The sequence below is a fragment of the Molossus molossus genome, unplaced genomic scaffold (genome assembly GCF_014108415.1).
Source record: "Molossus molossus isolate mMolMol1 unplaced genomic scaffold, mMolMol1.p scaffold_m16_p_19, whole genome shotgun sequence".
In the NCBI taxonomy this organism is placed as follows: domain Eukaryota; kingdom Metazoa; phylum Chordata; class Mammalia; order Chiroptera; family Molossidae; genus Molossus; species Molossus molossus.
In genome coordinates, this window is record NW_023425354.1 from 21,947,080 (window position 1) to 21,975,004 (window position 27,925).

Below are 27,925 nucleotides of genomic sequence, written 5' to 3' on the forward strand. Positions count from 1 at the left end.
TTTAATCTGATTTTTATCTCACTCATTTTTTTTCTTAGGTCAATACCATTCACATTGGTGTTTCTAAACCTAAGTAGCCTCTCATAAATTTTCTCCATACTGGACAGTTCACATCTTTGTTCAAACCGTTCTCCCCCTATGAAAGACTGTGCCAAGTCATGCCCCATCATCTCTTTCAAAATCCATCTCCAGACTCCCTTTGCTCCTGCACCCCTTTCCCACTTAGCCCCACTACACTCTGATAGCTTCTGATCTCAGCACATTCCAAAGTCATTGATAGGATGTGACCTGGCATCTGTTGTTTGTTGTTGTTTTAACCCTTCTTATGTTATTTATACCATTAATTTTAATCTGTTTTTATCAGTTATTTCCTCTGTAGCCTTTCCCTTCCCCACCAATTCAATTTTGCCCAGTGGCCTGACAGATCAGATTAGTGAACTTTCAATCCATGCTTATTTTCTACTTGGTGTAGGGGGAAAAAAAAGGTGTTGTTTGTTTTAAGAGATACTGCTTTAGAACTTAAGGTGAGGCAGTCAGGTAAACTGAAAGGATTTGGGGGTTTCAGTGTTAGATGTAGATAGGGGCAAATCCTAGTTTTGCATTTGGCAACTTTTTAAACCTCTCAGCTTCCTTGTCTGTGAAATGAGGAAGATAATGCCTACATCTTGGTGTTCTGGGGAAAATTAATGAAATGACCAGGAAGAACACCTTTCTAGACCAGGCCACTTGGAAGGGATTCAAAGAAAGGGAATTAGAATTATGCGTGAAAGAATTCCCGGCTTTGCAATGCTCCACCGCTGCACAGTAAGCACTCCTAACAGGCTGGCCTATGACCTCTTGAGAGTATCCAGTTTCCGGTTTGGGGGAAGGGTGTGGAAGGCGACCTGGAGGGGAGCACCCCTTAATTCCAGGAATAAGAGAAAGGCTCAAGAAATCACCCATCATTCACTTTCCTTTGAGCCTCTCTTTCACAAGCCCTCTGAGTTTAGGTTCAGCAACCAGACCCTGACTCAAGTCTACTTCTTGGTTTACCTGGAAACTTCTCTGATTAAAAAATAATAATCAATTGGAAGGACAACACTGAAAGGGTCTCTGTAGAGAACACCCCCGTTTGTGGTTCTCATTGAATCTCAGAGAAAGAGCATCTGAACCTCCTCACATGACAAACAAGAAAAAGGTTTTTATTTTTATTTTATTATTATTGTTGTTGTTAATCCTCACCCAAGGACATTTTTCCATTGATTTTCAGATAGAGTGGAAGGGAGGGAGGGAGAAACATGACCTCACTTTGATTGGTTGCCTCCTGCACGACCCCCCACGGGGGCGAGGTGGGGGACCTGGGATGAACCTGCAACCCAGGTACCTGCTGTTGAGTAGGAATGGAACACATGCGCAGGCCAAAGCTCTAACGACTTAGCAACCTGCCACGGTAAGGAAAGGTATTTAAATGTGCCCTGGAGCCTTACATGATAGCCTAGGGGAAGCTGGCCCTCAAAATGACGAAGAATGGATGAATGACACAGAGCCAGGGCTAGATAGAATACAGGCGGAGGTTCTTGTTTGTTGCTATTTTTTTCACAATTGTTTTTAAGATTCTTGGTCCACCCTTCTTTATAATTTTTCTTTCCCTCCCCTCCTCTTCCATGTTTAGGGTCCAACAAGACCCCTTATAAAGGAGTGTCTCCCTTCCAGCCCTCCTTTCCCCGCCTCCAGCCCCCGCTGCTCAGCCGCGAGGCCCCGCCCCTCCGACCTGGCTGCAGAAATGAATGGCAGCGTTGCCGCCGCGCCGCTCGGGGTGCTGATTGGCTGCCCGGCGCCGTGACGCGCTGGCGGCCGGGGTAGCACGCAGGTGGGCGGGGCCGGCGGGGGTGGAACCGGGCTCCGGGGCGGGGCGCGGGGCTCTGGGGCGGAGAAGCCGGGAGGCGGGAGGCGCCGGGGCCGTTTAAGCGGCCTCCCTCCCGCCCCCAGCCGCCCGGTCTGGCCCCGGCCCTGTCCCGACCCCCAGCCTGACCCTCTCCGGCTCTAGCCCGCCGGGCACCGGGCGGCCTCCGGAGCAGCCTAAGCTCATGAGGGCCGCGCGCCCGGCCGCCGGCGCTGACGAGACGGAGCTCCCGGGCCGCGAGGAGGAGCGGAGGATCAATGCGGTTCAAGAATCGATTCCAGCGGTGAGAAGGATGGACCCCCGCGCCACCGCCCGTGCCAGGAGCTGGACCCAGATCCCAGCTCCCCCCATGTGGGTCCCGGCTCCTCACCTGGATCCATCCCCTGGTGGATCCCACGCCCGAGCCGGGAGCAGCTCCCGGGGGATTCCCCGCCCTGCAGTCCCCGGGCAATCCCCTCCCTCCGAGGACCGGGATCTGCTGCCTGACCCGGGCTCCCCTCGCGATCCGAGGACCCCGGATTTCCAGATCCCGGACCCTGAGCCTGCCCTCCTCCCGGGCAGTCCCAATGCTCACCCGACTTAACCTCCCGATCCCCGTCCAGGCGGGGCTCTTGCTCGCTCCGAGACCGGAACCCCAGCCGCAGCGCCGCCCTCAGGTCCTCAGACCCTCGCTCTGCCCGCCACCCCTTGACCCACAACGTGGGGGGCCCCCAGTGCTCTAGGAAGGAGGGCCGGCCAGCTGCTGAGCCCTGCAGCGAGATGTGTTGTAAAGCTGGGGTTGCCGGGCGTTCGGGGTGCTTTGTCTGTAAACGGCCCTGGCAACAGGGAAACTGAGGCACGCTCCAGTGATTTAGCTTGCATGGCCACATCCTGGCCTTGACGGTTCTCGGGCTTGTTTAGCGCCCCAGGGCTGTGCTATTCTGGGCATTGCGAAGGGCCACGTTAGCATTTGGGTGGTAAGATGTGTTGGGGCGCCAGTGTTAGGAAATGAGGAGGAGGAACCCAGGAGGCGCCACCGGAAGGATGGCAGGCTGCTCATTGACTGGAGAGCTGAGAACGCCAGCCTGGGGAGGCCTTAATCCCGGCTCTGGGTCCCTGCCGCCTCGCCACCGACGGAGCTGGCCCATGGTTCCGAGAGGAAGCTCTGAGTTTTCTTTCTCATTCTTCGTTTAAGTGGGTGAAAGTTCACCTCCCCTGTGTTTGTGGTAATTCTCCATCTCTTTATGGGAATCGGCAGCTGTTCCCATTCCCAGACCTCAGCAGCAAGCTAGCTTACTGTGCAGTGACGGGGAATTTAAAGGGCGAAAAGGAATACACGAAATCTTCCAAGGAGGTTATTGTTGAGGGTTTTGGCACGGTCTTGTATTTTAAATTTTTAAAGTGCATTTGTTTTCTTTCCAATTTCCTAATCCCCCAGTGCCTACTCACCCATTATACTTATTTCATTCCTCCCCCTGTCCCAGAGGCTAAAGAGGCCAAACGTGTGTGGGAAGAGTGTGGACTGTGCCATCACAAGGGTGATCAGTTTGAAGGTTTTAGTTAACTTCTGAATATTGCTCAGGGTGTTGAATGCCTGGCACTGTTCCCCCAGTGGGAACATCATATCAATGCTTCTAAAGGCAAAACGGAACCACGATGTTCTGGCTTTAGACCATGAAGTCAGGAGTGAAGACTTGGGGGGGGGGGCGCTTTTTAAGGGAGAATGTAACATGTGTTCGGGCATGATTGGCAAAGCCCTGTGCATGTGGTTTGTCTGATTTGCTTTTACTTCTGCATGTCTCTGCTCTTCCTGTTTTCAGAGAACAGTGGCAATATTCTGTGAAATTACCCTTCCTTATTTGATTAAGAGTTTGTATCCCTTTCCTAGCCTTTGAATTCTATTCTAGAAAAAAGAAAAGAACCTGTTTTACTCTTTGTTGCACAAACATCAAAACAGTGTTAAGAGAAGTGAAAACACACACACACATTTAGGATTCTACTATCTCACCTGATTGAAATATTTTCTTTTTACTGAACCCTAATCTATCACCGATGTAATGTGATTTTGTGCTCGATTCATTTAAAAATGAAAAATACAGGCCTTTTCTTTTGATGCGGCATAGACATTGTAATTTTCCCAGTGGCTGCACAATACCAGTGGCTATTTAATAGTTATTTTCTTGATGACATCTAGACCTACTCTGATTTTCTTTCTTTCTTCTTCTTCTTTCTTTCTTTCTTTTTTTTAATTTACTGATTTGTAGGGAAAGAGAGAGAGAGAAACATCAATTTGTTGTTCCACTTTTTTGTGCATTCATTGGTTGATTCTTGTATATGCCCTGACTGGATCAAACCTGCAACCTTGGTGTTTCAGGATGATGGTCTAACCAACGAAACTACCAGGCCAGAGCTACCCTAATTTTCTTTGAAAGACTAAGTGATCCCATCATTTCTTGTTTTTGTGTTATAGACTAGAATGGAAAGATATTTCTAAGGGTCAATTTGAACTTAGAAATAAAGCCTGAAAGTAAAAGTTAATGTAACGAAAAATATCCTGGTTTTTGTGGTCCATACATTGAAATGTTAAGAGTACTATTCTCTCAACATTTAAAGCCACGTTCCTTATGTTTCTTTTTAGTGTTCGGGATAGTTATGGGTATGTAAATTACAGAGGAACTAGAGGGAAGGGCACACTGTCTTTGAACACTTGTGCTTCTCTGATAGATTTATCAGGACTCATTCGAAGAGCATTGATCTCATGAGGCCATAGTTTGTGGGTCTGCCTATATTACAAGAAAACCTGAACACCCTGCTGGTTTGTTCCTAATGGAAACTTGGTGGTCATTGTAGCTTCGGATCAACTTCCAGAGTTCTGCCATTTCTGTGGAGGAGGGCTGGGAGGAAACAGCCTGTTGTCCTGGTGGGGGCTGTGTGCACGCAGGGCTTCTCAGAAAGCTTAGGATGTGCACAATCCCACCGGCACACAGCATTGTTTACCCTTCTTGCTTTATTCCTTCTACATTTGAGTCCCCCCACCGCCGGGGTCATTCTCTCCCTTTCACAGCATCTCTGACTGATGAGAGTAACTGCTAACACTGAGAGCCAACCTTGGCCAGGCAGTGGCTATTTGTACAGGGTGTGGGCAGAAGTAGGTTTACAGTTGTGAGTGACATTCTTTTGAGTTCATGAAGTTATTGCAATAATCATAACCTGCATGTCTTGTTCAATATGAACAACTGTACACCTACTTTTGCCCACCCCTGTATATTACTCATCTGATCTTCAACTGTAACCCTGGAAGGCAAATTTTATGTTCATGTGCCAGAAGAACAGATGAAGTTCAAGATTAAAAGGGAACTGGCCTTAGTCACACAGCTAGGAAAGGGCAGATCCAAAAGTTCATTTCTTGCCCCTCTTATTACCCATCTGCCAGCTCACCTCCTTGTGTCTCACTGTGCACACTGCAACATCTATGTATACAGGGTAGAGGCCAGGGCCCACAGTCACTTCTACTGTGTCTAGACGGTACGTACTCATTTCTCCAGCTTTGCAACCAAAAATCCAAGGACAGGATGTTCCTTTCCTCAGCCCCAGCCTTGTGACCAAATTGCATCAGGTACAACACCTTATTCTAAAGCATTAGGAAGCAAGTCTTCCAAGACTGCCTGTTGTCTTTCTGTACACGTTCTCAGAGCATGGAATCATACGCATGGGGTAGTGTCCTTATACATGCCTTCTTCCTTATTAATAATTAAGTTAAATGTTCTCACCACTATCACCACCTCTGGTAATATGCTCATTCATAAAGAGGAACTCATAATGTACTGTGCACAGGGGTCAACTTATGTTACTCCATCAAGTGATGTTGAAGGAGCCCTTGGAATGTCCATGGTCTGGGCCTTTAAGAATATTTACACAAGATTCAGAGTTCTTTTGACTCTAAGACAGTCTGTTTCTCTCTGTTACATACAGAACCTGCTGCATCCCCCGTGAAACCAGTGGCAGTGGGATATCTCTCAGTTAAGATAAAACAGTTCAGCCACAATGACTGTCTTTTAGCCATTCATTCAAGACCTATTTATTAAGCTCCAGCAATAAACTAGGCGTTGTGCTTTGAATTAGAAATGAAATGGTAGACCAGATGGCCTTCATGGAATTCATATTACAGAGGGGAAAGATGAAATTTAAAAACAACAACAACAAACTTATGAAATGTGATAAGCTCTGGTGGGGGGAGAGGGCTAAAGTGATACTTAGGTAGGATGCTGAGGAAAATCCGAGGAGGTGGCCTTTGAGCTGAGCTTGAAGAGGGAGGAGAGCTGAGCATTCTGGAGAAGAGAATGTTCTAGGCAGAAATGAACAGCAAATGCAAATATCCTGAGGCAGACAATACCTTAGAGGTTTGGGGAGAGCATAAAGGTACTGTAGCTGGAGGGTGGGGAGTGAGAGGAAGGTAGGACCCTGAGGCTGGCGAAGTAGTAAGGGCTGGACTACTCATGGCTTGTGGACCACTCGGGCCTGCTTCCTTGAGAATCCAGAGGCAGGCTTTACATTGGAGTGTGTGATGGGATCGAGTGTATTTTTTAATATGTTTTTATTGATTTCAGAGAGAGGATGGGAGAGGGAGAGAGAGACATCCATGGACTGGCTCCTGCATACCCCCGACTGGGGATAGAGCCACTGGGAATTGAACCAGGGATCTCCTGGTGCCAGGATGCAGCTCAATTGAGCCGCACCGGCTGGACATGATCTAGTTTTAATAGACGATTGCAGCTGCTGTATAAAGAAGAGAGTATGGCCCTGGCCGGTTTGGCTCAGTGGTTAGAGTGTTGGCCTGCGGTCCAGAGAGACCCGGGTTTGGTTCCCGCTAAGGGCATGTACATTGGTTGCAGTTTGTCCCCGGCCCGGGTTGGGTTGTGTGGATGGCAACCACTCGCTGTGTCCCTTTCACGTCGATGTTTCTCTCTCTCTCTCTCCCTCCCTCCCACTCTATCTGAACAAAAAAAAATGGAAAAATGTTCTCGGGTGAGGATTAAAAAAAAAAAAAGAAGAAGAGAGTATTATGGGGACGAACAGGGAGCCCAATGGAGAGAATGTGCATTTTTATAGACCAGAGACGTCAGTGTCTCAATTTAAGGTAGGATCTGGAACCGTGGAGAGGTGGACTGGTGTGAAATATATCTGGAAGGCAGTGTGGACAGCACTTGCATTTGGAGACCAAGGAACACGTAGGAATCGAGGACAACCCCCAGGCTTGGATCTTAGGCCTTTAGGATCTGCTGGTGGGCTGTGGATCTACCTTCAAAGGCACAGTGCTTTGGGCCGAATTTAAAGTGTGCTAAGAAGTGTCCCTGGGTCACTATCCTTTCTCCTCACAGTTCTGAAATTTGGTCATGGGGGCGTTGCTGAGGACACTGGGCAAGGGGGAAGCAAGGGACAGTGTTGAAAGAGAAAGTGAGGAAATGAGTGAAAAAACCCTGCCAAAATAAAAGCTTTATTAAGTATGGTTTTCATACCCAGGACTAAATCACCTTTCCTCGAACCCTCTGAACCATGCTGAAACTCGATTCTAGCACTGGGTAGCCATTAGGTTACACCAGCTTAGAGAGAGATGCTTTGCATAGATGGGTGCTGTTTTCCATGACACTTGAAACCTTCCTTATTCTTTTTTGGGGGAAGAGAATAGGCTCAGTGTGTGGGAGTTGATTTGCATTTCATAGCATTTAGGTCTTAAGAGTGATTTCTTCAGGAGGCTGGATTGTACCCTGGCAGATCAGGGAGAGATGGAAAGATTTCGGTGTACATTTCCCAGCAAAACGGCCCTGCTATATCCCCCCGAAGCCCAGACAGTGATCTGCTCTGAGTGTAGTTGCTTTTACCTGTCCTCGCTGCCCAATTTTGTTTCCATCTATAACTGAAACTACCTGAAGTCACATGGGTGGGGTATTTTCCTCCACAACTTCTGAGTTTATTTTTAACCTGAGTGACTCCAGGTGGGTAGGGACTACGCTGTGACAGATATGGCCACCCAGCTTCTTTGCTTTTAGGAAAAAATGTGAAAGTCTATCCCTGTTGCTGTGTAATGGTCTGACTATTTTTAGATTGGGCTGCCAGAGATATAAATTGCTATTTTAGTCTTCAGCCTTGTGGTGGGTAGACAAACCCTATTATTGCGCCCTACACAGGGCACTCTCAATTTTACTCTCGCCTCTGCCATCCTGGAGCTTTGCTCTTTTTTTTTTTTTTTTTTTTTAATATGTTTTTGTTGATTATTTTTTCAGAGAGAGAGGAAGGGAGAGAGATAGAAGCATCGACCTGAGAGAGAAACATCGACCGGCAGCAGCCCCCTACTAGGGATCGAGCCTGCAACCCGGGCATGTGCCCTGGCCGGGAATCCAACCGGGACAAGGATCAATCCACTAAGCCACACCAGCTGAGCTGGAGCCTCGCTCTTTACCCTTTAGTATTCCTCACAGGGTCTGCTACTGATAGGTCTGCTGTGTGTCTCAGGTAGTGATGTGGTAGGTCCTTGAATGCTTGGGACACTTGTAAAGCATTCTTCCCAAGGGCATCACTGTTTTCCTTTTTGCTAATAAGAGCTGTATAGCAACACTCTCATCCCTTAGGAAATCAGTAAAATTATTTAAGATTATCAGTGGAGAAAAGATTTTTTTATGTGAGAGAATAGCCTGGGTAAATTCTGAAGCTGTTCACTGCATGCTTCTCTTAAGCAGTTCTCAAGCCATCTGGTGAATTCCATTCAATACGTATATATTTGCACACGAGTTAGATAGCTAACCCGTGGTGGTCCCTCACTCTCCCAGATCCACTCCCCAGTGGATTTTCCTTTTGAACTCTATGTTGGATCAATAGGGCTGCCAAGTTATTTTCACTCGTTTGCTCCAAGGATAATGGCCTCTCTTAATTCAAGAAGAAAGTGCTAGTCTTTTTTGTTCATAAACTGGACCCTGTTACAATGGCTTGACCATGTGTTTGAGCCTATTTTTTGTCACCTGGCTCTGCCATTAGGTTTAGCCTGGTACCATTTTGCAATGTGTTCGTTAATAAGGTGTGACTAGTCAGAACCCCTGGTGGCAAATAACCAAGTCCACCTTCCCCTCCCTGCAAAGTAGCTCAAGCGAAAAGAGAGTTGATGTTGCAAAAGGCTGCGGCATTTCGCAGGCTCCAAGCACAGGGGTGCACGGCCCACAGACCTCCATGCTGCCAGGCTCTTTTCCTCCGTTTGCTTTGCTCTTGCATATTCCTACGTTTACATCTCCCTTTTCCCAGAGGACAGTCAGACCAAGCCGGAATCTCATGAACGTGGCGTGGGTATTGGGTGGGTGTCGGGGGCCCTAACCTACACACTGAGACCAAAGGATGCTGTTGGTCTCCCAGGTTCTGGGTGGTCATGCTTTTCACTGTGTTGGTGATTGCTACAAAGTTAGCCCCAAGGGAAGTATGGAAGATGGGTATGTGTCTATATGTGTCACAGATTTTGATATTTAGATACATACATTTGTGTGTATATTTGAATTCTAGCACCAAAGTCTCAGCGACTAGTCATATATTTGGATTTTGAAGCAAACTCTTTGTTGTTGTTGTTAATCCTCAGCTGAGGATATTTTCTTCCATTGTATGGGAGAGAGGGGGAGAGAGAGAGGGAGAGAAACATCGATGTGAGAGAGACACATCAGTTGGTTGCCTCCCACATGACCCTGACCAGGGCTAGGGACGGAACCTGCAACCCAGGTACTGCCCTTGACTGGAAATTGAACCTGCGACCCTCTGGTGCGAGGACAGATGCTCTAACCGCTGAGCCAAACCAGCCAGGGCTGAACTAAACTCTTTTAATTCAGAAAGGACATGGCTGAAAACATACCTCTTGTTTAGGTGGCCTAGAGGCAGCCAGGTATCATTTATTTAAACTGTCTGGTGCCCAAACAGATAATGAAACAGAGAGAAACTAGTTGGACAGGCTGGCGAATCATGGGATGTAGGGTTTAAAGATCTACATGTATAAAGCTTTCTAAATTTTGAGAGAGAAAATTGAAACCTTTCAAATGCATTGTATCCCTTTTCAGTTAATGACACTTACTGGAATTTGTCAAGTTTAGAAAAATCCTCTTGGTTTGTTTCCTGTTAAGAGTTAAGATTTGGTTGTGCCTTTTATTAGTGTAGTGGGTACCAGTTGAAGGGGTGGATATGGTTTCTGTTTGCTTTGGGTTGGCAGGTTTTTCTTTTGAATGAATTGAAAGAATAAATGAGGGCATTTGCTTTAGGATCATTGCTGTGGGCTCAGTTTACACCTATTTAGTGGCTTTGGTTCTGTTCCCAGAACTAGGTGTTTCCACCGGTCGCCTCTTCATTCAGAATAGACCAAACATCCACTGGCAGGCTACCCGCTGTTCTTCACATGCTCTCGGCTGTCCTCACACCATGTCTCTTTCTACAGGTTCATGAACCACCGGGCCCCAGCCAATGGCCGCTACAAACCTACTTGTTATGAACATGCTGCTAACTGTTACACACACGCAGTGAGTAGCGTTTTCTGTCTTTGGCATCCTTCCTGAAAGGCTTTGCAGGGAGAAAGGGGCCGTTATCTCCACCCAAGTAGTTGGATTTACCCATCTCTGTGATAGTCAGTGCCCTAGGCATAGAAAACCAAAGAAAACTTGTTTATGAAGACAGTCACCCTAGGATGGAATGAATCACCTTTTCAAGACAGCCGCTGCGTTCCTTTGACAAGGGGAGCGCACAATTTGTTGAAAAAGGTGCTTTTTATTACTGATGATCCCCTGAAACTGGTAGGCACACCTTCCCCACCCCCACAGTGGCTATGCTCCTCAGTATAAATGTTATTTCTTATTGAAGAAAAAGCTAATTAGATCTCTAAATTCTTAGTTAATTTTTTTCTTTCTTATAAAAGCAAAACATGCTCATTATAAGAAACATGCTCATTATAGAAAACTTAGAAAATACTGAAAACTACCCAGAATATATAAGAAATATAAAACTACCCAGAATTAAATGAAGTCTGGTGCATTTCTTTCTTTTGTGTGTCATGTTTGTGAATATGTATGTATTTTCTCAGTTTTTCTATTAATGTCCTATTATTGGCATTTTCTTGTGTCATTATAAATTTTCCATTTTCTGTGGTTTCAGTATTCCCTTTGAAAGTCACATTTAATGAGACTTCCAAGGGAAAAATGGTGGCTGGTATATAGTCTGGAGACAAGAAATAGAAAAGGAGATCAATTTGCTCCTTTAGTGAAGAGTGTTTAAAACAAACTATTTTATAGTGTTAGTACAACATATAGGTTATATACACATGTCATTAGAATAAAATTTGCTTGAATTCACGTTGTGTACAATTCCTGGGCCCTGAACAGCAGTACCTGTTTCCAGTGCAACTGACTACTTCCTCTGGCTCTCCTCATGATTACCCAAGAAAGGAAAATGTTTGTTTTAAAGCGACCTTTCTGAAATGATCCCTGGTAGCGGCTCTCTCTATGGGGCACATCGGGGCTTTCCCTCCCCCACTCCCTCCAGGCGTGTTTTCCCTGCCTCCCTCCTTCTCTAAGCTCCAAGGGCCCTTCTTTTGCCTCTGTAACTTATTTCCTGAGCCCATTACTTCTACCTCTGTGACTTTCTAGATAAACTTTCTTTTACAGAGAAAGGTCCCTGGTAACACCGCGTATTTTTAGAGAGGTCTCAATCCGGTGGGAGCCAGGAGATTGACTCTTCTTTGCCTTCCCCGCAGTCCCTCATCGTCCCAGCCATGGTGGGCAGTGCCCTCCTGCACCGGCTGTCCGACGACTCCTGGGAGAAGGTAACAGCGTGGGTTTACGGAACGGGCCTCTGCGCCCTCTTCATCGTTTCCACAGCATTTCACATCGTGTCGTGGAAAAAGAGCCACTTAAGGTACGGTGGGTGCTCGCCATTTCGGACCAGAGGAGGTGACTCAGCTTAGCCTCCCATGTGGCATGTTTTGGGCAAAGGAAGCAAGGGCGCGGACATTTTCCTGCCTTGCAGGCTGTAATGCTGCCCATTGTTCAGAAGTTTTCTAGGGGTTGGACAGCGTCTGAGGACCCGCATACGTGTCTAGGAAAGTGAGCCTTTGCTCAGAAAGCACCGACAAAACCACTTGCCCAGGACTTGACAGCTCAAAATCCCGAGATCTGTGTGCCAGTGCCCCAAGCACACCAAGGGCACTGTCCGAGCGGGCAGCTGTGCGGCCATGACCGAGCGCCCTGAACTCGGAGGCAGCAGCTGGCTTCAAGTCTGAGCCCTGCCACTCTAGCCTTGCGTAAGTCACCTGTTCTCAGGCCCCGTTTATCATCACTGACATGAGGTGATGATGCCTTGCAGGTCTTGTTATAGCTGAAGGACATAGTGCACGTGAAAATGATTTGAAAATTACAAAAGGCTCTCGGACTGGGAGATGTCAGGAGGGACACCACGGCTTGGGTTCACTGCCATGCAAAGTTCAGCTTTCCGAATTAGGTCCTGTGATTGTGTCTATTCAAACGTAATTCATGTATTTTGCTGCTATTAGCTTTCAGGCAACTTTTCAAAACCGCTTTGGTCCCTGGCCTCTCAATGAGAAGGACACGAAAGCATTCCTCTTCTGAGCGGAGGATTAATTTGGGGGAACACAAAGGGAGCAGCACACCATTCAGTTGCTCATGAAATAGACTACGCACAACCCAAGGGCAACATTTCTTCTCCAAAAAGGAGGATTCAGAGCGGACGTAGAGTGACTTAAAATAATATTAGAACATACCTTTCTGTTTTACAGAATGTCCACAAATATCTCAGACTGTTCAAATGACCTAATATTAAAAAGACATGCTTTATTTAAGAGCAGAATTTGAGATGTATGAGATATTATTGGTTTCGTCCCATGTGGAAATCCTAGAAGTCACAGTTTTACAGCCGGATGGATCCTGAGGGATCATCTAATCCATTTATTTTCACCCGGAGAAACTGAGGCTCAGAGATATGGCGATACCACCAGAATCTGATCATCCCAGGACTTCTGGCTCCTGGTCCTGAGGCTGTTTTTTCACACCATCCTTCACAGTATTGCTGATAGCATACAGTCTGCTACCTTTGCCTGTAAGGTGACAGTTTCCTGGGCTTAAAATAAAAGCGCAGCATTGAATCACGAGGGAGCCGTGGGCACACTCACACGAGAGCATCAGGAAGACCTGTCCTGGCTCCTCGCGACCCAGCGTCATGGAGCCCAGAGGCCAGAGCACTTCATTATCTCCCTGGCACAGTCCAGCGCTTGTGGTTGCCTCAGCTGACTTGGCTCTGATGTCTAGGTTTCTGAATCAATAAAGAGTTGTAGATGCCTATACTTCAGTACTCGGCCTCTCTCCAGCGCTGGAGAAGAAGGTGGAACAGAAACCAGACTCGCTTGAACCTCGAAATAGCACTGCTAGGATCGTAATCCACGCGGGGGTTTTTGCTGTGCCTTAATTTTTGTAAATATCCAAATTTAGCCTTAAGTCAAAGAGGGAAGGGAATTAGCATTTATTGAGTGCCCGCTCTGTGCCGGGTGCTGTGCTGAACACGTGGCTACCTTATCTCAGCTCACACAGACTTGACAGCAGAGGTGCTGGTATTTCTTTGTTACGTGTGAGGAAAGCGAGGGTCGGAGAGGCGGGTGGAGGATCTTGACTAAATTGCAGGTCTGACTTTACCTGCTGTCATGGTGCATAACAGTCTAGAACAGCGATTTTCAACCTATTTCATCCCATGGCACACATAAACTAATTACTAAAATTCTGCGGCACACCAAAAAATTATTTTTTTTACTGATCAGACAAAAAAAAAAATAGATGTAATTTTGATTTATTCACACCAGACGGCTATTATGTTGGCTGTTATCATTTTTTTTTATTTGACAATCTAAGGGAGAAGAGGTCAGTGCCCCTGATCAAATAGTCAGATATTACAAGTGTTAAAAATTCTTGCCGCATACTGATTGAAAGCAAAAGTAGAAAGGCCGAACAGGGCTAGGAGCCGCAGTCCTCCAAGGAGTTAAAACAAAGACTCCCTTCTTCCCTCCTCCTCCACCCCACGTCCTAGGTCTTTTAAATTAGAATCTTCTGTACTGGAGTCCATGACTGTATGATCTATGCTCCCCAAGTGTTTCTGATATGCAGTCAAGTTTGAGAAGCATTAATGGAGTGTGTGTCTCTCTAGACCTGTGAGCTCCATTATTTTCACGTCTTCACTGACACCAACCACAACAAAAACCCGCTCAGTGGGCTTCGGTCGCCGCTGCGTGTGCAGTGAGGCAAAATTGAATACTGGTGCTTCGCCAGATCAAAGCTCCTACCCCTCGGACACTGCAGATGGGTTCAAGATGATGCAATGCATTTGTCCTCAGGAAGGGGTGGCTTCTGTCTGGTCCATTCTGGGAACAGGCCTCAGTGAACCAGATCTTTGCACACCTGACTGTTCAGTTGGGGAGGAAGAACTTACTTAGAAATCCAGGTGGCCAGCCTCTTCGCAAATGTGCCCCTTTTGCCTGCTTTTTGTCATTGCTGTTCCTGAATTAGTTTCTGAATTTTCTTTATTACAACCATTGTCTACACTAAGATGTTTGAAGTAAACACTTCTCTAGAGACATTCTAAAAAGATGTGAAGAGTGTGGCTTCAGGGAGTGTTTGCTGAGCATCTCTACCTTGTGCCCTGCACTGTGGTGGGGGTTGAGGGGTGATCTGCCCCCAAAGAGTTCCATTTTTCTGGTAGATAGGATTTTTTTTTAAGTGGAAAACAGAGAAGATAGATGTTGCTTGTTTACTTTGTTAACCACTTAGGAGTTCCTGATGATTGTGGGGTCTGTCCCTGAACCTTGTACATGGTGAGTATCTCTTGTATGGGCAGTCTTAAAAATAATAGGGAGTTCCTACTTATGGCTTCATATTATTAAAAATAGCTGTTCAACTTCAAAGGCCAAGGTGTAAATGCAACGAGGAACTAGAACGGGAATGGAAATTGCAAGGTGTGTTGATGCTCTGGAAATGCTCTGTGAGCTGTCTGACGTGGTGTTCTCCCCACCAGGACGGTGGAACACTGCTTCCACATGTGTGACAGGATGGTGATCTACTTCTTCATCGCCGCCTCCTACGCGCCCTGGTGAGACGCAGCTTTCTGTTTTTGAAGATAGTGTTTTTATCACAGAATTCCCGTCCTCCCTTCTTCCCTTCCTCCTGTCCCTGTGTCTGCCCCCATGCATGTACCCAACCCCTCTCCCCCCAGCACACACATACATACATGTTTTTTTGTTGTTGTTTTTTTTTTCATTTTGATCTACTTGGGTCAGATTGCAGATTTTAAGGGGAACATTTTGCTGCTGTTCAAAATATATACCTGGCATTGGATCATTCAAGAGAAGTGATGTGAACTTGGGTCTAGGTAGCCCCCCCATGTCTGAAATCTATTACATTTGCTTTCCATAGTCTTGTATACACGTCCGTTGTTCAGACTCCTTGGCCATCAATTGTTTAAGTTGAAGTGCTATAAATATGTATGAAGAAAACAGCTCAGTTTTGCAATGTATACTGTTTATCTTCAGTTCACTTCATACCACTTTATACGGACTGCATTTCTCATTTCATTAGCTATATGAGTAAGAGAACTAGCCAACTTTACTGGCTATTTAAAATATCTAGTATTCTGGTCAATTTCCTTGATCTCCCTGCCCTTTTGGTATAGCAATCAGATAGAATTGTTTGTTGCTTTGAAAACTGTAACTAAAGGAACATTTGTTTTCCCTATCAAGACGTGGTCCAGTTTTAAACACTCAGAAATTCATTCATATTATGCCATCAACTAGTCATTAGAAACAGCAGGCCTCTAGATTCTGACTAATATAGCATCCATCATGCAAGAGAAATCTACTTATCTATTGGAATAAAAAGTAAAAGTTATCTGTCTCCAGCACCTGTTACTAAATTATAGGTTTGCATTATATCAGAGGGAGAACACTTAAAGGCTTTTGTAAAGTATGCCTCAATTTAAAGTTAGTCAATAAAAATTTTAAATGTAGGCCAAGGACAGTAGACAATGTGTTCATATGTCGTCTTTGATAAACAGGTAGTACTTTTTCCATTTGGAAATAATTGTATAGTAATAGCCAATCAGAACAACATTGGGTTTTTTCCCCCTCATATCCTTAATATGAAATTAGTACAAATGTATTTGCAGCACTTTAATATTCAGGCTTTACAAGAGTCCATGGTACAATTCTAATAGAATGTCTTCTATAATATATGTTGGGCTAATTCTTCTCATGTTCTTTTGGAAGAGAGACTGATAATGGAAACACTTGTTCTGTGTATTAGATATCCGTTGTGGTTATGTGATCCCAGTTCAGGATTCTGTTCAGGGTTCTCATTAAGCTTTGCAAGTAATCAGCTCTCAAATACATTGTCAGAAACTGTAAGGCAAGAGACTTTATAGCAGTCTGCCCAATAAGGCAAGTCGGGCTTCACAGGTGTGCTGGGACCCACTTTTACACATCTCCTTTTAGCAAGTTCTGTTTTTAAACCACGCTAGAACTAATTCTGAGTCTTAAAGGTCAACTGACAAATTTACCTTTGAGTTGTCAGTGTTACCCAGTTTACCCAGATGCCTCCACGGGTGCTGAGTGCCTTTCCTCCCTCGTCTTACCCCTGTCCTTGCCCTCCCAACCTTCAGGTCTACAGCAAAACACAGCCTCCGAGTTCCCCTCAGTGATCACTTCTGTTCTTTGTTGTCATGTTTACATTTTTAGGTTAAATCTCCGTGAACTTGGACCCCTGGCATCTCATATGCGTTGGTTTATCTGGCTCATGGCAGCTGGAGGAACCATTTATGTATTTCTCTACCATGAAAAGTAAGAGAAAATAATTTACATTTGATAGTTTTAAAATGAACTGCCTAAATTTTATCTCCACCACAATTGACTCTATGTTTGCACTTCAGAATAGTAGAAATACATAAATAGAAAATATATCATTTTAAGCAAATCTGCAGAACCAGGTGGTATCTGGCGTTGGTGGGCGGACTGCCGCAGACAAGTGAGTGGCACGCGTGTGGCCGGGGCAGTTGAGGGGCGAGGTGGGCTGTCATGTTAGACTCAGTTGGACCTCATTTCACCTCCTGAGGGAGACTAGACTTCTCAGCAGACCAGCCTTCTCCTCTGTGATGTACAGTTATCACGTGAGAAAATGAACTGCTTTTCAAGGTTCCTATGAAGATTAAAGATACTAGGTCATAAGTGCCCAGCCCAGGACAGCACTGACCTCAACAGGGACCTAGAGGATGTTCCAAACTAGGATTCCCTGAGAAGGGGTGTTTGCAAGGACGTCTAAACCCTTTATATCCTAACAATGGGGCACATTTATTAAATTCATTATCCGTAGCTCATAGTCCTTAAGTGTTTAGCAATATCAAAAGGAAAGCTTATTGAAATTGAGCCTCTTAGCTCTCGAGGAGACCTTCAAAGTCATCCATTCCAGCTTCAAAAATGAGAACATTTAGGACATGCATCTAATTAGTGATTCATCTGCAGTTGGGACCCCAGTGTCCTAGTTCCTAGTCCACGGCTCTTTTCATTATTCCACGTGCCTGAAGCTCGCAACCGTGAAATCCCTGTCATTGGACACAGTTTATGAAATTCTTTATCTGTTGTGCTTGGCAGAATGGTTCTCAGAATTGAACATAACTTCTGTTTACCACAAAGCATTAAATTGCTTTCCCTTTTCAGAAGAAAATAGAAGTTTTTGCTAACTTCTCTCCAACTTTGAAAGTCACTTAAATGCAATTTTTTCCACCATCATTAGCAGTCCTGAGTGGTGGCATGCAGTATATATACATCAAAGGCAGTAGTTTGCTTCTTGAACCCGAACCGCTAATGTCCTTGGATGATATAGGAAGTAAAGACAACTATCTTTTCTCCTATTCCATACCTTCTCACGTACCAAACCTGCACACCCCTGCTTCCCCAGCTCCCTGACAGGACTCCTTCACGATGGACTCTGAGTCTGAAACGCCAAGGACGACAGGCGAGGCCCACGGGCCATTTGGTTCGGCAGGAACCAGGGGCACCTACATCGGGCCAGGCCCTGCAGATCCAAACTTCAGTAGATGTGGCCTCTGCCTTTGAGGAACTTAAGTTTAGTTTGATTAGGCAGAAACGTCAGTGAAATCTGAATACACTTTCTTAAGTTTGAGACATTCTATAGCCTCATCCGATGACGAGTCTTTAAAATGGGAGTGTTTTGTGCAGATGCAAAATAAAGAGAAAAACACCAATGCGTGCCCTTTGTTTCTTAGGGCTACTCTCCCTTTGTCTCTGATAAACTAGGCCCTAAATCGCATCCCTGCCCATCTTCATAATTTCAGTTTCTTACAGCCGTGAATTGGGATGGCGGTGAAGGCAGGCACCCTGGGATTGGAAGGGAAAAGGGGCGGCAGATGGGATTCCACAGTGACTGCTCCGGCAGAAAACATTTTCTAGGTGGCAGGTGGAGTCAAGAAATGCTGGTTCATTGGTACTCAACTAGAGAGTTTCAGTTAGCAGCCTAATGGTCTCCTGCTGGGAAAATACATTTCATTTGAATAGTTGAGTTTTGGTTTTGTTTTTTTCCAAGAAGAAACTGGTATGGAAATGGTCTAAGTACTGTAGGAATCAATACATTAAATGTACTGCATTCCGTCCCACAGGTATAAGGTGATTGAGCTCTTTTTCTACCTCACCATGGGGTTCTCTCCAGCCTTGGTGGTGACATCAATGGTAAGAGATGGCTTCATGATTTTAGTTGTTTTGCCTTATTTTCTTTCAAATCACTAGGACTCTTAATATGTCCATCGATGTGATGTGTAGCTTTTCTTTATCAAGTTATATGTTCATTAACTAGAGACTCAAAAGAAAAAAGCGTAAATTACAAAGTGCCAGGAACTAGCTCTGCTATAGTTGGGGAAAGTTGTACAGTTAAGTGTGTTTGTTTCCATATGGCGACCTTCTATGTCTGTTTCTTTGGGTGACCTTTCTGTTCACCCTCCCCTCCCTCCCACTCTTCTCTTCGCCCCCTTCAGGAGTGAGATTATGTGAAGGTGAGTATTTCTGCTTGAATTACTTGGTGTCTTACCCCTAAATTTATGGAAGCGGGTACATTCTGGGGTTTCTTACAATGAAGAAAATATAAATTACTGACTTCTTAAATCATAAGAATTGGAAGGACCTTAAAAGGTCGTTTGGTTCAACATTTTATTGGATATTTCTCAAATCTCTTCACCTTACTTTTCCTTTCACTTGTTTTTAAGTCATATTACTTCTCTTTCTCGGGGAAGGACTTGTTTTTCTGTTTTTAACTTTGCTTGAAAATTTCACTTGGGGACTTTGATGGTGAAAGTGTAACATCGCCTGTAGTAGGCAGTTGTATGTAGACATTTTGAACTCTCTTTCAAACCCAGTTATCATTGAGAAATCTATGTGTATCTATCAACTTGAAACAAAAACATGTCACCATACCCTCCCTGTCCCATCCGGCTGGTTACTCGTGCCTGTAGCTTCCATACCCCAGTACTCTTCACATTTGTGTTCATCCAGGATGTCACGGTGTAGTCGGCTTGACCTTTCTTCCCAGCCTGCCCCGGTCAGGACTGTACCTGTAATTTCACTCCTGAGCTCATAGGCATATTTTAAAAAATCTTTTGAGAGAGGTAGGGGTAGGGGAGGGAGGGAAAGAGAGAGAGAAAGAAAGAGAAAAACATCGATTTGTTGTTCTACTTACTTATGCATTCATTGGTTGATTCTTACATGTGCCCTGACTGGGTCTCAAACCCACTACCTTGGCATATCGGGACGACTGACCCACTCAGCCAGGGCCAGGTACATGATAACAATGGAGTTTTACTGCATGTAGTTCTTTCCCTGGTCACAAAAACACCTGTAAAAGGTTTAGGAGTTACAGGTGTGTTTGTGATTTTTTCAGAGAACATGTCTTAACAGAATGTAATAAAATGTGCTCTTTGAGATACGAGGTTTATGATGACTTGAACAATCACCTAGTGCCAAGAATGCGTATAGTTTGGTAAAGATGACAGGGACTGGCGAAGGGAGGCGGGCGAAGGGCTGAAACGAGAACATCTGTCTTGAAAGCCGTGGAGTTGGAGGGTGATGAGGACACCCGAAGAATATAATGGGCAAGGTCTGTGCAGACAGGTCATCAATCATCAGAGAAGAACTTCAAGTGAATTCCCTCAGGGCATCATAAAAGCAAGTTTATCCAGTATTTTTATTAGCCTAAATCTTTAATTGGCATTTTTACAAGTGGTAAGTAGCAGGTGACTAATGTTATAATCAAAAGGATAATCTTCACACTTGCCCCCACAGAACTTAGAATGAAGCATGAAATATATACATGATGTATTTCAGAATTGGACACTTGAAACCTATAACACTTTATTAACCCATGTCACCCCAACACATGTAAGTTGTAGTTTTCTACAGCATTGCATTTCCCAAAGGTTCACGTACTTTACTATTTCATAATTGGTTTCTCTTTCATTCTCTTTCTATTTTCTCTGTTTCTGCCTGTTTTCATGTTAAAGGTAAGCAACGTATAGTAAAACATTCAGGAAGTAATAAACTGTTACATCAAGTGGTGCCTCTACTACAAATGTTTGATTCTATTCTGTGCACAGCTACCAAAGCGGGGCCGGTGAGACACGAAAGGCTTAGGACAGATTAAGCAACGTGCAGAGCCCAGGAGGGCTGCTGTCAGCTCACCAGAGAGTCAGAGAAAAGGGGTCTTGGGGACAGGTCAGGGGGTTAGCCCGGGATGAGCTGCCAGTGCCCTCTGCTCCCCTGGTGGCACGTCCCTCGTGGGGACCCTAGGGTTTCGGAGATGCCCACCAGAGAGGAATAAGGGCCGGGCGTGCTCCTGAGAAGGAGAGCAGGCCCCAACAAAATTCTGTCTCAAAAGGAAATACAGTCCCGATGAAATAAGAAGCTGTACTAAGGCTGTAATGTCTCTGGGGAAAGCACAGGCTGCTACGGGAGCACATGACAGGTGTCCCAGGAAATAGTCGTTAAGCTGACTCAGAGAGGCCAGGGGGAGCCTGGAGACAGCAGGAGTGACACAGGTGCTGGAGGAGAAGGCTCAGCAGGGTGGGCAGTGCACTGGCCTCTTGGAAGGATTGAAAATAGTTCATTGTTTGGCACATGAGTGTGTATGTACTTGTTTGCATACATATGTGCAGCGGGGGGGGGGTAATTGTGCTGATAAACTAATAAAGCTGGTGAGCTAGACAGACCAGACCAAAAAGAACCTCAAACCATCCATCTGAACCAGCGAGGAAACAGTGCGAGTAAAGACACAAAGCTCTGGTTCTGGTCAGAATCATGGGGCTCAGACCTACCCTTCTGCCATAGAGGCCTATAAAACTGGAAAAAGCATATGAAACAGCTGGTTTTTGGCACTGGATTCGGTGCAGGGCTGTGATCTTTGAGGGAAGAGGAACCAAAAGATGAGCTTCAAACTTCCCCATATTCTCTCCCTGGGGACAATTTCCAAACTAGAACAAAAGAAAGGGTGCCAGAAAGCAGCAGTTAGGGGAAGGAAACAAGCCCATTGCAGCAGCTTAGCTGGCTGCAGTTTGGGGCACAGTCCTGAGGAGGAGGGGGGAGCTTCCCAGTCTCCAGAAACTCACAGGGGTTTCCTTGAGTCCCTGCCCGAGTACTAAGCGGACTGGTACAGGGCAGGACTGCGCATGCCCTGGCCTAGGGCAGCTGTTGGAGGGCTGGGGGATAAATGGAGATTCCAGAAGGTGCCGGGTGCAGAGAGAGGAGTTCCAGCCATCTGGAGTGGGGAGACCTTGCTGAACACCTCAGGCAGTAGCAAGGCCATGCCTTGGGGAAGAGCTACTGTAGCCCCGATGAGAGCTTTTCTGGAACTGCCCTAGCGAGCCCCGGGACGCCTGGAAGGGATACAGCTGATTCTCCAGCAAGTAACTGCCTGGCAGAGAAAAACAGCAGCGAAGTCTAGACTCTAAAAACCTGGCATCCTTCTCCAAACAAATATTACTAGATAAACAAGAAGCAGGAAGATGTGACACACACACCCCCCTGAGGAAAAACAGGTCATTAGAAAGGGTCCAAAAGGACAGAGATATCAAATTAGCATGCAAGGGCCTTCACCCAGTGAGGAAACAGAGGAGGAATCCCAGAAAAGACATGGAACTCTAAAAAAGGAACCAAACGGAAGTTCTGGATCTGAAGACTATGATTTGTTAAGGAGGAAATTCATTGGAGGGGGTTAACAGCAGATTGGATACTGTAGAAGAAGAAAATGAACTCGAAAATGAATAAACAAGCTTCAGAATGAAGAAAATACTTGCTTTCCCTATGTGTGTCTGACAGAGGACATGTATCTGGAATAGATAAAACTCTAAATCTCTATTAAAAAGACACCTCTATAAAAATTGATAAAAGAAAGACATATAACTGTCCAGTTCGCCTTTGGAAAGTGCTCATCATTGGTCCTCAGGGAAATGGGAATGGAAACCTCAATGTGCTGCCACTGTTCACCCTGACGAATGGTGAACATTAAGGAGACAACAAATACTGGCAAGGATGTGAAGTTCCTGGAACCCTGGTTCATTGTGGGGAGGGTGGGCGGATGTGTAAAGTGGTACAGCCACTTTGCCATCTTGACCGGAAGTCTTAGAAAATTGTTTAGCAGTATATATAATAAAATTAAACATTTATGACTCAAAAGGTATTACCCAACAGAAATAAAAACATGTATCTACAAAAGACCTGTAAAACAATATAAATATTAATTTTATTTAAAAAATGTTTATTGATTGATTTTGAGAGAGAAAGAGGAACATCGATGTGTTGTTCCACTTATTTATGCACTCATTGGTTGATTCTTGTATGTGCCTTGACTGGGGATCAGACCTGCAACCTTGGTGTATAAGGAAGATGCTCTAACCAACTGAGCTACCCAGCCAGGGCTAAATTATTTTTAAGCCCCCAAAGTGAAAGAATTGATAACTAAATGGAATGCTAAGTAATAGAAACGAATGAATTACACACACACACACACACACACACACATACACACACAGTACAAATCTCAAAAATATTATATTGAGCCAAAAAGAAGCCAGACACAAAAATGTACACACAGTGCAGTTCTATCATGTGATGTTCTACAGCAGATGCCGAGCCTGTGGTGATAGCAATAAGAACAATGGTTGGTGGAAGGGGTTGTCTAGGATTGGGTAGGAGGTTACCCAAGACCCTTCTGAGGTGTTGGGATAGTTGTGTAATTTGATGGGGATATGGGTTACATGGGTACATTTATCAAAACCCATACTGTTCACTTAAGATCTATGCATTACATGCTGTCAATCATCATTCTATGAAATGACTTCTACCCCCTCCACCAATAGCAAGTTCAGGAACCAGACCACCTTGATTCAAAGTCCTGCTTCTGACACTTAAGAGCTATGTGGCCTTGGGAAAATTATTTATCCTATATTTTATTCTATTTTTTTCAGCTGTAAATTGGGATAATAGTTTCTAATTTAAGGTTGTGAAGATTAAATGAATAAATACATGCAGGACTTCAAACAGTGCCTGGTACATAGGAACACAATAGTGATAATGAAGAGAACATGTTAGGGATTAAGCAGAAGAACGAAGAACAAACGTATATAACACAGAGACTCAGACAACCACGTGCTGACAGCCAGAGGGAACGGGGTTGGGGCAGGGGGAGGTGGGCAGGGGCAGGGGAAGTGGGGACGGAAAGAGACCCTGCGTGGGGCGATGGGCGCGTGATGCAGTGTGCAGATGACGTTTCACTGAGCTGTACACTCGAAACCTGTACCCAGTACGTTCCATTTAAAAAAGAAGGAAGAAACGATGTCCTGGTTCTAGAAGTGTGTGAGGTAAATGTGGTGTCTTGAGGAACTATTAACAGAGTATGGATTAAAATCAGCCCACATGCTTGGTTGGTCTCTTGCTTATTGTTTCAGCAGAACGAAAAAGTGGTGTCTTGGGCCGTGACCAGCTATGTGACTTTGTTCAGATTATTTCATCCCTGTGGCCTTGCTCTTTGCGTGTCTAAAATAAGGAGGTCACGTAGATGAGTCAGCCAGCCCCCTCTGAGGACCCAGGGAGAAGCCTCAGCCATCGCCCAGCAGAGCGCTCCTGCTGCACAGACACAGAGGGCTCCGTGTGATTGATGGGTCTTAATCGCTTCATAGCCTTTAGGAAAGTGTGTGTGTGTGTGTGTGTGTGTGTGTGTGAGTGTGTGTGTGTGTGTGTGTAAAATAAAATAAATCTGGCTGAGGTTCCATCTTACCAAAATGAGTAAGAAATCTGGTGTGGTCTTTTGGGGTTGGCTTCTTTCCCATCTTCCGATCCTACCAAAACTATGGGGCTCAATGTGAACTTTGAAGGTAGGACTGATCCTGGCCTGTGCCCTAGATCCTCTCGCCTGGCTCTTCAGCATGGTCATCCGCTGCCCTTGCTTTCGCCTGGGCCCATGGGCCCATTCAGGTTGGCGGCTACATTAGAACTCCCCCGTGCTCCCCGCTAGACTGGACACAGGACCTGCTCCAAGGCTCACGGGACACCCACACAGCCGTCCCTTCCAAGGCCGTGCCATCATCTGGCTTGGGTCTCCACCTACCCTGTCGAACCCAAGGCCTTTCTGTTCCTAGTCCCCAGGAATCCAGGGGACTGAGTTGTTCATCAGCGTCCTAAGCCCTGCCTCTGTTCCCTCCTCCTCATTCACACAACCCAGTGTCATGTTGAAGACGGGCCGAGGCTGTGAAAACCAACGCGGCCTAAACAAGTCTCCTTTTTGTGCTAAATCACATGTGCCTGTTTACTTCCTGCTAAGCTAAGAAACACCCAGGCTCAAAGACAGAGAGGCCTGGCCACATCTAGAAGCTTAGAAAGTGTGTTGTACTTCATGATCCCTGATCTCTGAGGTCCATTCTAGGTGACTCTCCTGTGTCAGTCATAGGAGGTCATAAACTCACACAGGCAGGGAAGGCCTCAGGAAAGCAACCTGTAGAACGGCCTGGGGAGGACAGAGGGGGTGAAAACTCGGGCTGAGATGTAGCTTACAAACGGAGTGGTGAGGGCATGATTTGGTAGGAAGAAAGCTTTTAAAGGGGAAGATGAAAGCGAGGGCTGCCCTATATTAAAATGTCATGCCCTGGCCAATGTGATTCAGTCGCTTGGGTGTCATCCTGTGCACCAACACATCGCTGGTTCGATTCCTGGTCAGGGCACATGCCCAGGTTGAAGGCTCGATCCCCGGTTGGGGGTGTGCAGGAGGCAGCCGATTGATGTTTTGCTTTTACATTGATGTTTTTCTCTCTCTCCTTCTCCCTTTGTTTCTCTCTAAAAATCAATGAAATAACCTTTAAATAAATATAGTGAACGGCCATGTCCGGATGCGACTGCAGTCTGCCTGGACATGCTCTAGATGAGCTAAATGTGCTGCTCTTCGCTGTGGGCCCTGCAGCCTGCCTGCTGGCCTTGAGCAAGATGTCAGCCCAAAGGGTAATCTGGGTCGATGTATGAGAGACTTTAGTCACAGATCTGGGTTCTGTCTGTGCAGAGCTACTTCATTGTCTAGAGAATCAGGGGCTTAGGGGGGATTGCAAGGAACCTCTAACTTGTCACATCAGAGTAACAGCAAAACCTTTTCATTTGTCTCCTCTGTTGGCAGAACAACACGGATGGACTTCACGAACTTGCCTGTGGGGGCCTCATTTACTGCCTGGGCGTCGTGTTCTTCAAGAGCGATGGCATCATCCCGTTTGCCCACGCCATCTGGCACCTGTTTGTGGCCACGGCAGCTGCAGTGCATTACTATGCCATTTGGAAATATCTTTACCGAAGTCCTACTGACTTTATGCGCCATTTATGACCAGTGGGGTGTCCGCGCCAGTATTATTTCAGTCACGGCACTTGGGGGTGGGGTAAGAGCTGAGTGTTGCACAGGAGGAGGAAAAAAGACAACTGCACTGACTTTCTTGATATAGTTTGAATATAATTACTGTGAAAGTATAAATGCTGTGTTCTGGAATGTTCCAGAACAAATAAATAAGGTAGTAAATTAATTATTCATTCCATTCCACTATCATGCAGGACTCTGGATAGACTTGGCCAACTGATGTTTACAAACCAGAATTTTGTATTTTAATTTTACAGATTTTACTACATGATTTTTCTAAATTCCTAGGTCAGGTTGTCAAAGTCAGTGCAATCGCAAAGCTTCCTTTTTAAGAGAAAATGGTTTCTATCACTTTCCCATCAGCTGTGTGAAGAATCATGGGCAGAACTTACACCATGTTTCATCTTGGCATAACATGGTTATTTTTTAAACAGTAACTTCCGTTTTTTGTAAATTTTTTAAAAAAACGTTCCATTGACGCGCATGTCCGCGGTTCCTCCACGTGAGTTTCTGAGCAAGCTGTCAACATTCCATGAGCGAACAAACATGATACCTCTTCGGCGGTTTTATTAAGCATGGAGACATTGCCGATCTGTAAAACCGCAGTTTTCCAGACTTTTTCTGCCAACCTCTGACTCTGAATTCCGTGCTGCTTCGGGCCATGCACTTGACCTAGTTTGGTTTACTTGTGATGGGTGAAGTATTTTGATATCATTAACTTTTTCAGAAGATTCAACTGTTTCTCTGCGCCTTTGTGATGTTTTCTTTGGGGTCTTTGTCAGCGGTGGATGGGTGCTCAGTCTGTATTCTCGTATCGTCCGGTGGCCCTCCGCTGAGACTGAGGAGCATGAGGAGTTAGAGTGAACGGTGGTGTTGCCTCTTTGGTGCCTGACGGTGAAGTCATTGTCACTTAGCTCTCTATCAGTTTGATACTCATTTTTAAACTGTGGAATTAGATGCATCAATTCACATTTCTACCTTTCTTCTGTATCTCCTGATATCCTTTTTTTCTTTTACCTGGAAAAATATTTAAAGCATTCTTTGACAGATAGAAACTCATGTATCTATAATCCATGGGTTATATCCTGGCTTAGTGGAGTGGTATTTAATATATTACTTTTGGTTTTCCCTCAGTGTCTTATATTAAGATTAACATATTAGCTGCTGTGTTGATTAATCCCTTGCTGGTGTTTTAATAGATGAGACCACCTTGCCTTTAGATCAGGTGCTGATGGTAACTTTTCTAATAACTGGCTTGATCAATGGAAATGTTGGTTTGAAGATACATTTAGGCTTGTTTACTGAATTTTTGTACTGAGACGGCTTTACAAAAGGGTTTATTTTGTGTGTACATGTTTAGAATTCTCTGATTTTGGTGAATTATAGAGGGATGAAGAACAGAAGAACTGATATTCACTAGTGAACTCTTAAATAGGCAAGGTTCTCCATCATAGCACCGGCCAGACCACCCCGACCCGCATGATTCTCAGCATCCACATTCCTGTTGTTTTAGTGTGTGTATTTTATTTTTAATATAGTAACTTTTGTGGATTCATTAAAAGTCTGCTCAAAAGTAACACTGTCAAAACCACTAAAATGTATGTAAAAATTTGTGCTGTAGACTAGAATAAAATTGTTACTTGGATTTGTTCCATCATCTCTAAATTCTATGACTGTGAACATGATTGTGCATTTTTGAGAGCTTGAGCTTGTCTAGCATTTGTAATCCATATACAGCCTTTTTTTTTAAAAGTCAGGGTGGGAAGAAAAATATGCCCTGTCATCTAGAACTTTCTAGTCCCCTTCTATTAATTGGAATGCCAGAGCTCGTGCGAGCATTAATCAACACACAGTTTCCGTTTAAAACATGCTCGTCAGGGCCTAAAGAGTGTAAATCATATAAATGATGTATCTTTACCCGGAAAAGCCTTTGGTTTAGCCTATATCATACGGTTACAGACTTTTGTATTACCAGCCGACGCACAGCCCCTTGCAGACGCACAACTCGGGGTGTCAGGGGTCATTCTCTCACCCCTGCCTCACAGGAGAGAGAACCAGGGATGCACGT

At 45.2% G+C, this 27,925-nt stretch overlaps 1 protein-coding gene across 3 annotated transcripts; it reads left to right on the plus strand.

The window, feature by feature from the left end:
• Positions 1-1,981: 1,981 nt before the first annotated feature.
• MMD (monocyte to macrophage differentiation associated) lies at positions 1,982-27,522 on the plus strand. Of its 3 annotated transcripts, none has more exons than XM_036268422.1 (7): positions 1,982-2,165; positions 10,317-10,398; positions 11,625-11,785; positions 14,942-15,016; positions 16,656-16,757; positions 18,590-18,659; positions 25,630-27,521. In XM_036268422.1, exons 1-7 carry the CDS (start codon positions 2,140-2,142, stop codon positions 25,828-25,830), a joined length of 717 nt encoding a protein of 238 aa, XP_036124315.1. In that variant the 5' UTR covers positions 1,982-2,139; the 3' UTR covers positions 25,831-27,521. The 3 variants fall into 3 exon arrangements, with proteins under 3 accessions (XP_036124315.1, XP_036124317.1, XP_036124316.1); XM_036268424.1 differs by lacking the exon at positions 25,630-27,521 and adding an exon at positions 20,027-20,083; XM_036268423.1 differs by lacking the exon at positions 16,656-16,757 and having other exon boundaries at positions 25,630-27,522.
• Positions 27,523-27,925: the final 403 nt, after the last annotated feature.